The sequence below is a fragment of the Hyalella azteca genome, unplaced genomic scaffold (assembly GCF_000764305.2).
Source record: "Hyalella azteca isolate HAZT.00-mixed unplaced genomic scaffold, Hazt_2.0.2 contig10999, whole genome shotgun sequence".
NCBI lineage: Eukaryota > Metazoa > Arthropoda > Malacostraca > Amphipoda > Hyalellidae > Hyalella > Hyalella azteca.
This window is the reverse complement of record NW_025941012.1, coordinates 447,610-464,964: the sequence shown is the minus strand read 5'-3', so window position 1 is coordinate 464,964 and position 17,355 is coordinate 447,610. Positions and strand designations below refer to the sequence as shown.

The window sequence follows — 17,355 nt, the reverse complement described above, 5'->3', positions numbered from 1 at the left end:
TTTTGATGACGGGTGTCTGTGCTCGTCAGAAGTCCTATGGGATTTCGCGCTCCTAGTGGGATTGTTCCTGAGCGCCCCACCGCTGAGCTCGCGATGCCTGACCGCGGATCTCAGTTCTGGGGTCAAGTTATTATGTAGGTAGGATTCCTTACATTAAGTTATTATGTAGGTAGGATTCCTTACATTAAGTTATTATGTAGGTAGGATTCCTTACATTAAGTTATTATATAGGTAGGATTCCTCACATTAAGTTATTATGTAGGTAGGATTCCTAACATTTCCCTTCTCTCTCTCTCTCGCGCGGGCGGCCGACATCGAAACACATTTAATTTTCTTGCAATAGCACTTGCATTCATGAAATAATGATGTGTTATAGTTTTTAACTGAATAAAGAAAGTTTATATGATATAATGCGTTTCATTTTTGCATGACGGGAAGAGACGTCGTGAGTTCTTGGTGCCCATGAGGGTACCAAAAGCGCCACGACGTCTATAGACGTCACTCAAATTTTTTACTGTCATTAGACTCGTTTATTATAGATATAAACTGACACAAAATATGCGGTATCTTTTCCGACTATAAATAAAGAATGGTGGGGGTATGCATTTGGACCAAACCGGCATGACGTCTATAGACGTCGCCGGGCGTCAATGTGTTAATCACAAAAATGTTAATCACATCTTTGTGAATCACATAAAAAATTGCCATAAATCGAATTAAATTTTTCCAGCTATGACTGCCTTTGCGTTCAATGGAACCTGCACGGCTTACCAATTCAACAGGAAGCCTTGCTAATGTCTTGCTGGCGAGAAAGTCATTTACGTGGCGAATTCCAGTATTTCCTACGGACCACCCTCAACTGTGCCTCTCAGTGAGTCCCTGAAATACTAGTGTGAATGAGCGGTAACATTAAAGTGTACGAGTTTTACCTTCACTGGCAATGAATAAGCTGCAAAATTCGTAGTTCGCCTGTCCAGTATTACATAAAATCATGAAACAAATTACAAGTTCGATTGGAATTATCGATGAACGCAGAATTAGGATTTTATTTGTCGAACAGAGTATTTGCTTTAATTAAATGTCGAATTGATGTAACCATGAAAAAAATAAAAGCGATAAGTTATAGTAGGATGAGTGAACCATTTCCGATTCCACAACCAAGTATTATACATTAATCATCATTTGTCTACATTCTGTATTTAGAAGGATGTCGCGTAACTTGTTGTGGATAAATAACCTCAAGCGTTAGAGGGCAGAAGTATTGTTTAGGATAGGTTATGTGAGGCTGTGACTTGTACTAATCTAGAGCCTAAAAGTGCTTATACACGCGGCTGGTATTAGCTGAGAATATGCGACGCAAGTTTTCGTAATCATATCTTTGCCAGTTCTTCGCGCCAGTTCCCCGTTGGAAGCAGTCGAGGTCTCTACATGATGGAATAAGGAACGCAACCGTAATTACGCGAGATTGAGGAAGCGTTTGATGAAGCAGGTAATAGAACCTGCTGAGGTGAAAAACTATGTAGACTAGCGTTGAGTGTGGTTGATAGACCTAATGAGATATCGTTTAAGTATCAAAACGCTGCTTTCTCAATTAGTTTTTGGTGGAATATTCATCGAGGCGCACATTATACCATAGATCGTACATTTGAAATATCTATATGAACATTTCAATACCATACACCTATTGACGTTCTTTGATCCGTCATCGTTGGGACAAGACATAGTTCATAACATTAGAAAGATTGACCTCAAGCAGGATATATTTTCTTCTTTTCCGGGTGTCCACGCTGGGTGGACTTACAGCCATAGGACAACCGTAAGAATGACCGTTGGGCCTGAAAAGCAGGATACAGAGCGGCTCAGTTGTGAACACTATGGCTAATCCGAACTTGTCTGTCAACATTGTGTGCGCATGGATCGTGAAGAAAAAGTAGGGAGTTCAGCGTGAAAGTTCGTATTTGTGGAGTTTCGATGGATATGTTTAAGTTTAGGGAAAATAAAGACCGGTAACTTTGAGCCTGTGTGAGTTCAGATGTGCTAATAATATCCATCCACACGATGGAGTGAATGTTTGTGTCCTTACTGGTGTGTATCTTAGTGTATTGCAGGGAGTAGGTGTAGGTAAGCGCATTTATTTATGAGCGTATAGTTTACGCCAGTGGTTCCCAAATTTTTTTCAGGCTGGCGCCCCCTTTGGCTCCCTAGTGAACTTCTAGCGCCCCCCACAGACACATATAAAAAATACGCCTCTTTCTTGAAATTTAGTACGCTGCAATTTTAATAGAATGTTAAACAATTTAATGTTAAACACAAATGTGTATTTCACAAATAGAACCCCATTTAGTGAATGTTTTTAAGCTGTTAAAACTGTTTCAGCACTAGAAACCTATATAGAATCTAGAAATCTTTTGGGCTTTTAAAAATTTTCGATTTTACCTTCGTTTGCGATTTTTTTTTTTAATTTCACAGTCATTCTTGATTTCACACTTCCTTATATTCGGTCCGTATCGTCGGATAAATTATCGCTTAAATTCGCGGCGATCAAGAAATTTCTTCTAAACTACAGAACAGATTTCAACGAAACTTTGAATATAAATACCTAACCTCTCAACGGTGATGTTTAGCTTGCGACACTTTTTCTATTTTGCTTTCGTTCGCGAGTTATACAGATATAGGAGGAACGATCGGCTTTTCTACCGGCCGGTTTAACCAAGAGCCGTTTACGTATATCCGTATACGTATAGCCGTATAACTCGCAAACGAAGGCAAAACGAAAAAATTGTAGCGAGCTAAACATCATCGTTGCTGAGGCTAGGTATTTAAATAATAAGTTTCGCTCAAATCCATTCAGTAGTTTTGGAAGGAATTTCTTGATTACTGCGAATTTAAGCACATATTGCTGTTTGAATCACGAATGAAGGTGAAATGAAAAAAAAAAAAAACTCGCGAACAAAGGCACAATCGAAAAAATTTTCATGAGCCAAACATTAACGTTTGGTAGTTAGGACAGTAAATTCAAAATTTCGTTCGAATCTGCTCAATAGTTTGGAAAAAATTTCTTGAGTACCCGGTACTGTGAAGTTCGGCCCGTATTGCCATATAACTGTGGCAGAAACAAATGAAGGCAACACTAAAAGAAAAATTCACTAGCTTAACATTACCGTTAGGTCCTAATGAATACGCGTACCAAGATTTATCGAGTTAAGTTCATTAGTTTGAGACCGGCCGCGAGTCCGGCCATTAATTTGTCCGAGATGTAAACCCAGGAGAGTTTAAAAAAACAGATCTGGGTGAAAAAACCATCGCTGGGAGTCATGTGCTGCAAGTGTTGTGTACAAATCGTCAAGCAAACGTTCGAACTTCTGACTTCGACTTCGGGCTACCGCCCCCAAAACTATTTCCACCGCCCCTAGGGGGGCGATATCGCCCACTTTGGGAACCACTGGTTTACGCAATGCGCTAAACTACCGCCAAGGTGATTATTTCAGGGCCTTATACGTTCTTAGTCGGATATTATTCCTCTATTTAGGCAAGTTGTGCATAGTATGGTAATCTTATTGTTAGGGTTTTAATTGGAGACATTTTTTGAATTATAAGTTTAAGAGACTACCTCACTGTTCACTTCCGCAATCCAGGAACCCTGCGCTAGTTATTGTTTGGTGCGGAGACGTGACGAAGGCACGTGTCTTGTACTAGTGAAGAATTTTAAGTGTGACTATCGTGTGTAAATAATATTGTGAAGAGATTACAGTACCGTTTTCATATGATTTTTTGGTTTTAAATATTTTATCATTCATAGCAACCTAGTTATCTTAAGCATTTTATTGATTAGTTTTGTTTATATTTTCAGGAAAGTTAAGGCTTGAACTTGGAACATTAAATAAGGAATACATAAACTTAGAAATCTCTTCGCAACACGAAGAGTTTGGGTTTGTATGACGATCATGAGCCGCATTTAACGCTGATGCTTGGGCCTAGTTGGCTTTTGGAGTGAGCCCACAGCATAATTTGGTGCCGTGCCAGCGAGTTCGTATTTTGTGTCGTGTTTCGTGCCTTAACTAGTAACCAAAGGAGTTAAATGTTCCAAGTGGTGACTGGTGATAAGTGTCGAATATTCAGTGCCTAGTCATACAGTGCTTTCTTCCTGATCGCTCCGCACCGTATATGGTTATAGTATCGCACGCTCCCAATGGCTACTGCAAGTAAAGTAGACCTGCCCCATGAGATCCGTAGTCAAGATGAGGAAGAGAACTTCATTCATGAAAATCTTGCATACATTGACAATTTTTTAACGAACATTAAGGTGCGCGAAAAATCGCAAGTGTTTGCGTTATTAGGTTATTTGTGAATAACTGTTTTAGTCCAGATAAAATTTTTTTTGCTGCTAAATAAATTTTTTTTGATTACTGTAGATGAACTTTTGAAATTACTGTGAATTATATATTCAAAGTAATATTTATATGGATAATTTTGAGATCAAGTTTAGACTATTAGCTTTTAAAATGAAATGTTGACACAATATAAATTGAAATGATACCTAGTGGCGGGCAACGGGCCCACGCGTGTCACGGGGCAAAGCGCCCATGGTGAAGTCTTGTGTTATACATCATTAGATTTGTCTCAATGACCTTTTCAAACTATGAATAGCTTTTTGAATTAAAAATTACACTTCATATTGCATGATTTTTCGATTTGCCGCCTCAAGGCAGCAGGTTTAGTTTCTAGTTATGCGTATTTATGGCGCCTTATCGAGTTATTGACTCTTGCCTTTCCAAAAGTTGATTTCAGCCAACACCAATGAGCCAAAAATCGATGAGTTTTTATGGTGTTGGCTGAAATCACGATAAGGTACGAATTCTCTGCACATAATATCTGGATTATGGACGAAACTGGAACGAAGTTTTTTCTGATCAACTAAATATATTTTTTCTTGTCAAGGATACATTTTTTCGTGTCAAGGACGAATTTTTTATTTTATTTATATTTTTTTCATTTTATGTCAATGAAATATTTTTCTTCACGTCAGTGATAAATTGTTTAAGCCAAGAGTATATTTTGTTCAAGTTACGTATATGATTTTTTTGAGTTGTTAATAAATGAGTGAATGTCATATTTTTTATTACATTTTCTTATTTTTAACTGTAAAGTGTTGTTTTTTCATTTTCAAACGAAAAAATATGCATTTGTGGTAAAGGGACCAAGGGTGGGCGCCTTGCCCCAAGCCCATGGGCCCATTGCCCCAGGGGTGGGGCAATGGGCCCATTTTGACACTTTTTACAAAATAGTGTTTCATTAAAAATTGAATAAACATATAGGCGTCTAATTCACTTCAGACATTCCACATTAGTTGTACCTTGAAACAAAACAAAGAACCACCTCGCATCAATTAAAACTTCATCAATAATTTAGTTTAATAAAAGGGGGGGGGGCGCGTTGCCCCATGTTGCCCTATAACTTTAGAGGCTCGAGAGATTCATGGATTGCAGAGTTGGAGCGTCATTTGCAGGACCGCGCATTGAAGGCTTTCCGATCGCTGCGTGACGTCAGCGACACGTATGATAGCAGCAAGGAAAAGCTCTGCGATTGGTTCCATGATCTCCGTTACGTCAGAAAGGAAGAGCAGAAGGCCTCGTTCATGAAAGCGCGACCTGACACTGTTGAGTCAATGTACCTTTACAGCACTCGCTGTCACATCCAGTACGCGCATGACGTGTAATTTGTTATTCGTATGCTAATAGCGCGGACGTCACCGTATTCAAATGCACGGCTTCCCCGCCCGCACATTGTGTTGTTAGCTGTGTTAGGGTTTTATAGAACAGATTTTAATTCATCAAGTATTTTTATATTCGACAAGTAATTTTAGGTTTAGAGAAATCTGTTTGTTACGTGCACGGGTTAGGAATAGCAGGCTTGTCATTGTTGTGCGGAACCGTGAAGGAGGTGGGTGTCGTGTGTAATCAGGGTGTGTGTAAATAGGCGTGAAATCTTAGGCTTTAAACCAGTGGTTCCCAAAGTGGGCGATATCGCCCCCCTAGGGGCGATGGAAGGATTTTGGGGGGCGGTAAGGAAGAAGAGGGCCGTAGGGGGGCGATCGGAGGGCGGTAGTCCAAAGTCAGTGTCAGAAGTTCGAACGTTCATTTGACGATGTGTACACATCACGTGCAGTACTATACTGACATGGTTGAATTAATACTTAATTCAATCATGCAGGACTCCCATGCAGCGATGGTTTTTTCACCCAGATCTGTTTTTAAAACCTCTCGATCCTGTGTTTACGTCTCGGACAAATTAACGGCCGGACTCGCGGCCGGTCTCACGGCCAATTTCCAAATTCAATGATCAAGGAATATCTCTCAAACTAAAATGAACTTAACTCGATGAAACTTGATACACGTATTCATTATGACCTAACGATAATGTTTTGCTTGTGAAAATTGTTTGAATTTTGCCATCGTTTGTTTTTGCCATAGTTATATGGCATTACGAGCCGAAATTCACAGTGATCAAGTAATTTCTTCCTGGCCGTAAATTCGCCCGCGACGTCCTAGATTTCTAGTGCTGAAACAGTTAAAACAGCAGAAAAACATATTGGTTCACTAAATGGGGTTCTATTTGTGAAATACACATTTGTGTTTAATCTTTATCTTTTTTTAAAATTACAGCGTACTAAATTTCAAGAAAGAGGCGTATGTCTGTGGGGGGGCGCTAGAAATTCACTAGGGAGCCAAAGGGGGCGCCAGCCTGAAAAAGTTTGGGAACCACTGCTTTAAACTATGGTGGAAATATATTCTGTGTTTGTCTAAAATTAGGATATTCAATTATGTATTTATGTATTTATTTGTATTTATATAAGAGTCCATTAGGTTGCACTGGTTGATTTGTTATTGATGTATTTTCAGAAAAGCCTCGAGACTTAAGAATTACACTTTTAAACTAAGAACTCTCGTATGAATTGAGCCCTGGGAGAAGGGGACAAAGGGGGTTGAAGGACGACACGAGCCATAAATGAGCAAGAGTGTTTGGGCCTAGCTGGCTTAAGGATTGAGCCCACAACAGCTGCATGCTGCTGGGAGTAGCGCTACAGCTGCGCTACCCCATAGGCCGTTTAGTTATAAGCGTTATATAATGTTTTGTCAATTTAATGTCAATCTTATCTCGTCCGTTTATCTTGTATCTTAGTGAGAGAGTCATGCTCTGTATGTCCATTTATCACCAGTGTAACGTAAATTTGTTTATCTCTCATGACTAGGGTAAAGCAACAAAATTCCAACGTTCAATTTGAAATTCAGACTAGGGCTACCATTCACGTAAGTTGAGTAACCTGCAGTCATAAGCGACTCATTGTGATACATCTGGCAACATTATGATTTAATTGTCGTTAACCCTGAATCCTTAATTAATTGAAACACATTTATTTTTTTATATATTTGACTTTCTATTTATTTGCGGCGTTTTCTGTCCCTCGAGTGGCCCTTGGAATTCTAGCCAGAACAGTTAAAGTGAATATGGATCAATTATTCAGCTGACCCGCGCCCTGAGTTTCGAGGCCACCGCCACTTAAATGCTCGACTAACGCCCCTTCTGCTCGATGTAATAGAAGTGTCGGCACTGAAGAAATAGGCCCATGGCCTTTTGCCGATTCTTGAATTTTTCGTGACTTGGTTCACAAGGGATCCGGCCTATGGAACCCGACCTTTCCATAACTGACGATTGATTAAGATAGCTGCTGGACTTATTGCCTGATCCGTAATTTGCTAGGCATTTTAAGACTGAACATATCTGCCTCGCAACGCTCCTTTCCTGCCAGTGGCAGCCAAACCCGGTGAACGAGGCCGTCGGAGAAGAGTGCGCGTGCAGCGTTGCAGGTTGTCACCACTGAGATTAACAAACTTCAAAAGGACGTTGATAAACTCGACAAAGAGATCAGAGGCAGGTTAGACGTTTCCTCAAAAATCGACAGCGTGTGCAGTTTGTGGAAGGACTATAAACAAGCCACGATACCCTACTTCAACTTGTTAGCAGGTCCGGTGCTTCGTCCGAAGCAGCTGAACTTATTGGTCTTCGCACCAGTACTCGACAGAAATGTTCAGCAATGATGAAAAATTTGAGCGAGACCGCAGGTTTGGAGACAAACGTTGCATTCCAGTCTATTCTCTCTCTGGACTGGTCCTCGAGCAAGACTTTATCCCACGAAGAACGACACCATCTATCGCTAGAAATTTTGAAGACCCAATCTGTCAAGGAAACTCAGGAGAATTTAGACATTTTAGATACACGGTTGCTTGAACTTCAGCTGCAGACAGAGAAGAACTGAACGGGAAAGTCTGCTACGCGAGAAGCAACTAGCCGAGATGAAGTGCTTTTTGGAAAACGATGAAGCCGACTCGGGGGCTGGCAGGAGCGCTATTTCTGAGCCGGGCTCTAACAAGGTGCTCTCCTGGCTGAGCGACGTATTGCCTGGGGTTTTCGCGTCGCATGGCACAGCGGGGAGAGATTGTGTGCTGACGTACGGCATCACTGACGATTCAAGCGTTCATCAAGAAACTAATCCCACCCCAGCCGACGCTTTTCGCAGTGCTCTCGATCCATTGGCTCGCAGCTTCCACCCCGCAGGAGCAGTGTCAGACCCAACGGGTAGACATTTGCTAATCTCCGACCTGAAGAAGCGTCCAAGTCATCCGTTCGCTGGTGAGACTCGTCTGTTCTCGAAGTGGCTGACTACACTGCAACATAGGATGTCGTCATTGCGTCTCGACCCGTTGGATGAACTGGAAATCATCGAAGCTCACACATTGGAGGGTATCTTTACCTTATTTTGGTGTGCCCGAGTTTCCTTCACTTTGTTAAGTTGCTTACTGTTATGCTTTAATTTCCTGTTGGATGCTTCAGTTATAAATTAATTCGAACTATCAGGCTCAATCATATATAAAATTCAAATTTCAACTTGATTAAACCTAAATGCTGACGGCACTGATATACGCTGTATTATTACTACTAGCGTCTGCCACCATTTATCATTTTAACTTCTTTCAAAGCAATTCTTTAACTTTACTTTACTATTTCCTACTGAAGTATCCATCTCAATTTGATTTCATCTTATTTCAAGTATTTGTTCTTCTAAAAGTGCGGAACCACACTGACTGCCAATAATAAAATCAGGTGTGTAGTTGTTTAAATGTAACGTGATTAAAAATCGTATTGCTTATATTAATGATTTAGAATGGTTTAACTGTTCTGCTAATTGTCATATTGCGACTTTTTCATTCCATGTTCATTATCTTGCAGTATTAACTAACTTCGACCTCGCTGTTGGAGATTCTTAGACTTCTATTCTTTGACGCTGATGACGGTCGATGTTTAATGTGTACTTTAAATACATTTAGCTACGATTGCATGGAATTTTTAAGAGTTATTTTCTCTACTTTGGCCCCGCTACTTCTGAGACTATTTCAAATGATTAAAAGTTTTATTCGCTAAATTCAGTCATGAAAAGATCCGGTCAAATGACACGAGTTTAGATTCTATGAACAAGGCACGAAAAGGAAAAGAATCGGCGACAGGCCACATCAGGCCTACACTTCAGCGCCGACAGCACTATGTTATGTTATGTTATGTGCCATTAGTTGACAATTTTAGAATCGGCCCGTTTTTCCGGTATAAGGATACTGTCCCTGTTCTTATGCGATTGTCCCTAGTGTACAGATATAGTTGTGCGCATCAGCGTACGTCGGTATGACGTCACGCAAAATCTATACTTAGCTCGCAGAGCATATAGGCAGGAGTTATAGAACGGTGATTTCTAGTTCTAGCTTCCACATCCGGTAATACTGATTTACGAATTATAGAATCCATGTATATATGGTCAAACAGAAGCCCAGTCTGAATGCTGCTTTTAGCTCCTTACCCCTTAAAATGGTAAATAGGTGGGCCCGCTATGGAAAAGTTGAGCAGTTTTCTTGAACTTAATTCGTTAAATTTTCGTAATTTAATATTTTAGTAGTCTTCGTCCTCAGCTCGCTAGTGATAAAGTCCACAACAAATTATTCTTTAGGTGACTGCATCTAAATGATCTAACATTGTAACATGTGTACTTCTCTCTTTCCAGACTCAAATAATCTTGATTTGTCAAATAAATCGTGATCAAGTAGAGATGTGTAAGTGAAAAATGGATAAACTTCTTGTAATTAAACAGTTTCAATATACTTTTTGTTTATGGTTTAAATAGTGAGTAATAATATGCGTTTAAAAATTGCTTTTAAAGACAACACTTCTAAAGATACAGTGTCTCCTATGTCGCACATCTTCAGTGAATTTCTAATTTCATTTCCATGTATTAAAAAATTAATTTTTAATTTTTTTTAATCTATGAAAAAAATTTGAACTTATACAATTATTTATTGTGTCAACTGATTCATGCATTGTCTCCGACTTTACGCAAGTGTGCAAAATTTCAGATCGATCGGACAGGTAGAAGTGTGTTGAATATCGATTATAAGATTTCTAGATGACATAAGTATTTATAAAATTTTTTGAATTAAAAAAATTTTGTTTACTCGCTAAAATTATATATTTTGTCAATTGATTCATGTATTGTCTCCGACTTTACGCAAGTGTGCAAAATTTCAAATCGATTGGAGAGGTAGAATTGTGTCAAATATCGATTGTAGGGTTTTTAGCAGACAGACAAGAAATGAAGTTAAAGAGAAGTGTTGTAAAAAGTAGATGCTCTTTGTCTTGACAGATAGTGTCAGCGAACAATGGAGGAGGTTACGCGAAATGAAAATGCATCTGCAACGTAACACAAAAAGGCTGCAAACCTTTAACAGACAAAACCAGCAACTGCAGCACAAAGTGCTACAGTTTGAACAGGTAATAATAAGACAGTGATGACCAGGTAAATAAGGCCTGGTGCCCATACAGATTTCAGACAATTTTGTGCACACACGTCGTCATAAAATATCACTATGACGACTATTTTGATCTCTGTAACATGCAACACATTGACTTGTCCTTCAGTGAGGAAAGAAACGGCAACTGTAGTTCTCCCGGCCTGATGCATAACTCGTTAACTTAGAATTGCTAGGAATAATCATAGTTCATACAAAACAAGTATATGAGTCCCACCTTACCCCTGTAGTCATGATTATGATTTCTCATTTGATAGCAACATTTTTTAATAACCCTGAGCCATTTTTGTCCCTTGCAGCAGTTGCGGCAGCAAGAAAGGCACCTGCTCCATCGGCAACTGCAGCCACATCAGCCACAACAACATCAACAACAATATTATCAACAATATCAACACCAACAACAGCAACAACACCAACAACACCAACGACAGCAACAACACCAACGACAGCAACAACACCAACGACAGCAACAACACCAACGACAGCAACAACACCAACGACAGCAACAACACCATCAACAACAACACCATCAACAACAACAACAACACCAACAACAGCGACAACAGCAACAGTATCAACAGTATCAACAGCAACAACAGCAACAACACCAACAACAGCAACAATATCAACAGTATCAACACCAACAACACCAACAATATCAACAGTATCAACACCAACAACACCAACAATATCAACAGTATCAACACCAACAACACCAACAACACCAACAACACCAACAACACCAACAACACCAACAACACCAACAACACCAACAACACCAACAATATCAACAGTATCAACAGTATCAACAGTATCAACAGCAACAACACCAACAACAGCAACAACACCAACGACAGCAACAATACCAACAAAACCAACAACAGCAACAATATCAACAGTATCAACATCAACAACAGCAACACCAACGACAGCAACAACACCAACAACAGCAACAATATCAACAGTATCAACATCAACAGCAACAACACCAACGACAGCAACAACACCAACAACACCAACAACACCAACAACACCAACAACACCAACAACACCAACAACAGCAACAACAGCAACAACAGCAACAACAGCAACAACACCAACAACAGCAACAACACCAACAACAGCAACAACACCAACAACAGCAACAACACCAACAGCAACAACACCAACAACAACAACAGCAACAACACGAACAACAACAGCAACAACACGAACAACAACAGCAGCAGCAGCAGCAAGCATCTCATGTAAGAAATTGCCACTTTGTTTCGAATGCATTGCTGCCTTCACTTGTTGCCCAAGTGACGAGGTAGCGCACCTTCAAATTAGCTTAGATTTGTATCGGCAGCCGACCTAGCAACATCTCAAATCTTACCTGCGACCTGATTATTGGACTACGCATCTTCAGCGTCCACAGGCTCCTAATCCTTGCTGAGACTATAATTCTAGTGTCCTATAATTCTTTGTGAATGTGGTTTTTAGCAGGATTTATAAACTATTTATTACTCGTGTATTTACTAGGTAGGATTTATCTTAGGCTCACCATAATTTTCGTTTGGGGATAACCTCCGTTTGGGACGTTTTAAGGTGGATATTAATTAACTTTAGTCATTTGCTTAGGGTCTAGTATAGGTAGATGGAGGATTAGGGTTTCATTCCTTCTCTAACTTTTTCGGAATCTTTGTTGAATTTACCCAACTATCCTGACAGCTCCACGCCACGACAGCTCTGGTATCAACGTCACGCCAAGCAGAAGATACCATAGAGTGGCACCGCAACGTCAGTAGTGAAATGCGCAACTACCTCGTACAGAGACTGTGAGCATCATTAGTAATAACTGCACCTGATTCAAAATATAAGGTCATAGTTTGTTATATAAATATAATGTCGTGTCATTACTTTCCCTGTCATTGATCAAAATTAGTCAATTTTCTATTTGTGTCTATATTATTGTCCTGATTCTTTAGTGAGAAGTGTGAATAAGTTGTAGTCTGTCGGCAGTCTAACACCGCAGCATTGAGATTTGAACGTCTCACAATGGCTGCTGGTAGAATTTAATCGATGGCATTTTTATCAAAATGCCTCGTACCCTACGGAACAACTGATATCTAGAAGCGATTTTAAATCTACCGTCCGTAAGGCCAGTCTAGTCAAGAAAAGTACAAGAATCGGCGACAGGCCTATCCTTTAATGCCGAAGATACTATACTATACTATCAGTCTATCACTCATGTTCAGCTGATTCTCAGCCATTTTGACCTAGTGGGAAATAGATGCTTGATCACATTTCCTGCTAAGCCATATTTTGTCAATTATATCTGATATAACCACAAGGTGCATTTGTTGCAGGGTGCAAGCCATTCCCCCCGACCCGGAGCCCATCACAATGCAGGACGAGAGCCAGAACCTGGTCAACTATGCCAGAAAAGTCGAGGGAAACTTGTTCAGTATGGCAAGCTCACAGGTGACGCTTGGAATTGTTTTAGTTTTGAATTTGTTGTAAGTCGATCTGTTTGTTCATGTTCGTATAGCATATAATTTTTACTGGTGAAATTTTTGAAAAATGTATATTTGTTGCTTAATAATTAATATAATATAATAATATTATAGCGGTTTCAGTGTTTATTAGGCCGTAGGCCTGGCTTGAACCCGCAGCTCACTACTTCAAAATTTCTCTGCTTAACCGCCCGGTCTCCTTGCCGATTCTGACCAGAAATCGTCGCACAGAGCTGGGATCGAACCCGCACCTCTCTGCTCCTATCTTGGCTGTAACAACTGAGCCACCAGAAGGCTCGATTTCCAATGCTTCATCCCGTTTTTTTGTCCAACAAATTTTATCCTTTTCCACAGGAGGACTACTTAACACGGGTAACAATGATGATTCAAGAGCTAGTTGAGGGCCAGATTCGTATTGACGCCGCCGCTCGTGCGTCCAGTCCATGTCAGCAAGCTAACAGGTAGATTTAGCCTCCGTAAACTGATTTTAATGATTTTTTTTTAATAAAATTTTTTAAAAATACTGCGTTGGAAAAATTCTTGCTCACCGTTAATAAATGGGATTCTATTTGTGAATTACATTTTTGTGTTTATCCTTTCTTAAAAATTGCAGCGTACTAAATGTCAAGAAAGAGGCGTATGTTTTTATACGTGTCTGTGTGGGGGGAGGCGCTATAAATTCACTGGGGAGTCACGCTACTGATCCAGAAGTTTAATGCTAAGTTAACTGAAGTTTAGTTTAATTTAACTTTAATTTAAGTTTAATTACACACAAAGTGTAATAAAATACCGGCGATTGAAACTACAATGAGATCTATGTTTTCTAACAGGATAGTTTCCGGCTATTGGCCGTAGTGCTTGATACATCCTGAAAAATTAAAAAGGGCGGCAAACTTTCGGTGACAATTTAAAAGAAGGAAAAAGTAAAAATCTCTAGGCGAATAAACTCACTTAAAGATTTTATTTACTCTTCAATATCACACTATGACATTGTCATCGAGTCACAACACACATAAAAAATCACATTCAATATTAATTAATTAAGTAGACAAGCGTTCTGGAATGGGAAAATCATAGAAATACTGGCCATTTTTTCGGCCAAAACGTTGCTTACAATTTACGCATTAGGAGAAATGAATATTTTATAAAAAATATCTGTTTTTACAATTTGACCTTTTATATAACTGAGCTAAGTTGGGATGATCCACAATTGAGCAAATGGGCGAAAAAAGTTCACCGTTTTCATGACAAGACTCACTGATTTTTCTCCGCATGTTCGTTCGACAAAAAGTAAACTGAAAATGCCAAGTCACGCAAGGGATTGCGGCCTGTTACGGTTCTCGCGTCATTCGGAGCTACAGCAGAAGATTCCATTTCAACAAAAATTACGGAGGAAGTTGCATCTAAATTCAAGCGAAATTAATTTCAATTCCAGCAGCAAGGAAAGGTAATGAGCAAATAAAGCATTACATCGACATTTAGTGCCAAGAAATCAATGGAGCAACGCGATGATTAATCATGTGACAATATATCTGTCATCTAGTTTATCGTAAGCGATGCGACAAATTGCGTTTGTCTGGTTTTGGCAAGCAAGCAAGTACAGATTTTTACAAGTAACATCTAAGTATTAACGTTAAGTGTGTGCTAGACAAGATGCAGATGCTAACTCATGTCAAAGTATGCGAATAGATTTAGTACTTCTAACAACATCCGAATTGACGTATGAAGTTCGAGGAACATGGGCTCTGAAACTTGGAAATGAGAGAGCCGTAAGCATCTGTGCAATTTATGAATATTAATTATAGGCACATGTATGAGGGTAAAGAAGAATCTCAAAGGATTCATTGGCACAAAAAAAAAACAGCTGGGAGCGTTGTTTAGTTCAGCTCATTTCTCGACTTGAAATAATGTCAAAACCTCAAGAAAAGTTCTATTAAAGCGAGTTGCGATTGAAACAGGTAATTTTTTACGGCGTGAAATTTTGATCTCTGTAACATATTGACTTGTCCTTCAGTGCGGAAAGAAACAGCAACTGTAGTTCTCTCGGCCTGATGCATAACTCGTTAATTATTGAATCTTCATAAACAAAAATGAACGTTAGAAGTTAATAAATAGATCCGAACATGATATTCAGCACAACCGCTAAAGCTTGGATAATATCTTCACGATAAAGTAAAGGGCAAGTGCAAAGATAAACTTGCAAATAGCGTCAAATGAACAGCCAAAAAAATCTAGGTCGAAATTACTGAGCATTCACTGTGTAATCCTCTTAATCGAAGCTCTAATACTCGATCAAAATTGATGTTCAATGCTTTACATGCTCTCTAAAGGAAATAATTATTTATAATTTTCGAGCTGGATTATAGATTGTTAGAAAAGATAAATCTATAGAATTTCGGCACAACCAAGAAAACAGAGGAGCTATTGACCATCAGGTCCTCTACTGAAGGAATTCTTACGTCCTAATGACTTAGAGTAACTTTGAATTGCTAGGAAATAATCATAGTTCATACAAAACAAGTATATCCGGAATCCGTTCATTTAACAAAAAACAATCATAGATTTTAATCCTAAAGATACGTAAAAGTCACAATTCCGATGTTTAATGCTGACTGTTCAACCAAAAACACTTATTAAATTTAATAGCGAGTTTCTGCATACGTTTGACTTCACGAAAACTTCATTTGATTATATGTGAAAACATGAATAAGGAGAGAAGTCACAACTTTACAACATGGGACCGAAAAAAGTACTTGGTCTACATTTCACAATGCTGTGCTGCACAAGTAGGAGTGGCCTATGCATGAACAGAGATGAAGTAATTCTTAGGGAATCAAGTACCTACGAGATATGGCATCAGAACCTAATGATGTAATGTCTACCTGATGTGCTATGGTTCAGATGGTTGGATTACGCAATGGAAATCGAAACATAATCAGGGAACTTAAATTTATGAAGAAGAGAAAGCTGAACCTTTCATCGGACAAGTTATTATTATACTTGAACATACCTAATCACTTCAAGTGCTGGCAAAAGGCTCAACTATCAGATGTGGAAACAATTGGTTCCTAAAATCAAAAGTAAGTAGTCTGTTTCTGTTCCTCAGTACGTAGTCATCACTTTTTGGGGCATTTTTTGGGTCTACGATCATTCTTAGTCGTTGGAATTGTATTTAGTGACTCCTAATAATCCATTAAAAATACAAGAATGAAACTATTACATTTCAAAGCTCAGGAGCAGAAACACCCGTAGTTCCAGTTCGGCGGTCAGTCTCCAGTACAAAATATGGTGGTGATGGAGCCGCTGGTCACAAGACAAGACAACAGAACATGCGATAGTATAGCGGGAAGCAAGAACGATGCGTATTTCACACCGCGGATAGTAGAGTGCAAAGTTATACTATACAGTCCACTTGTAAAGTTCGGGCCTTTATATTTGGGAAGTTCGGGCTGCAGCATGCAAGATCGCTTTATGCAGGGACAAATAGATTAATTATACCATGGAAATATCAGCCTAGTTGTACGATAAAAAATAACGACTAAAAGTGCATTGATTCAAAACAAGTAATATATACATCTCAATTGTGGATCATCAAAACAGATTTTGAGATTTGTTCTCAACTTTTGATTCAAGGCTTTTTAATGAGTAGGACAAGCTGTCGTTACACGAGGCGATTACAGTTAACCATGAGGCTCAATCCATCACATCTTTTCAATAAACTTGTTGATGACACGCATACAATTGAAAATTTTCTGTTGCATCTGACATATCAGCTTTTATAAGTAGATTTAAAATTTGTTGAGGCTGTTAGAAAATTATTCGTGCTTGCAATTAAAGATTGAAATGAGATAATTTGGTAGCAATTAATAAGGAAATAGAAAGAAAGCTTTCGCTAGATAATAATTACAAACACGTCAGTGCTGCTACGTTGAGTTAAACGAAATAAAGCACAA

The 17,355-nt window shown here is 39.1% G+C and overlaps 1 protein-coding gene and 1 long non-coding RNA gene across 2 annotated transcripts; both read left to right on the top strand.

The window, feature by feature from the left end:
• Nucleotides 1-10,098: 10,098 nt before the first annotated feature.
• Nucleotides 10,099-11,304, top strand: LOC125178573. The gene is made up of 3 exons (XR_007156950.1): nucleotides 10,099-10,154; nucleotides 10,742-10,869; nucleotides 11,207-11,304. It is a non-coding gene; the product is annotated as an uncharacterized LOC125178573 (long non-coding RNA).
• An 826-nt stretch (nucleotides 11,305-12,130) lies between these two features.
• Nucleotides 12,131-13,969, top strand: LOC108665288 (histone acetyltransferase p300-like). The gene is made up of 4 exons (XM_047882669.1): nucleotides 12,131-12,154; nucleotides 12,618-12,724; nucleotides 13,256-13,370; nucleotides 13,757-13,969. Exons 2-4 carry the CDS (start codon nucleotides 12,699-12,701, stop codon nucleotides 13,865-13,867), a joined length of 252 nt encoding a protein of 83 aa, XP_047738625.1. The 5' UTR covers nucleotides 12,131-12,154; nucleotides 12,618-12,698; the 3' UTR covers nucleotides 13,868-13,969.
• The last annotated feature ends 3,386 nt before the right edge of the window (nucleotides 13,970-17,355 follow it).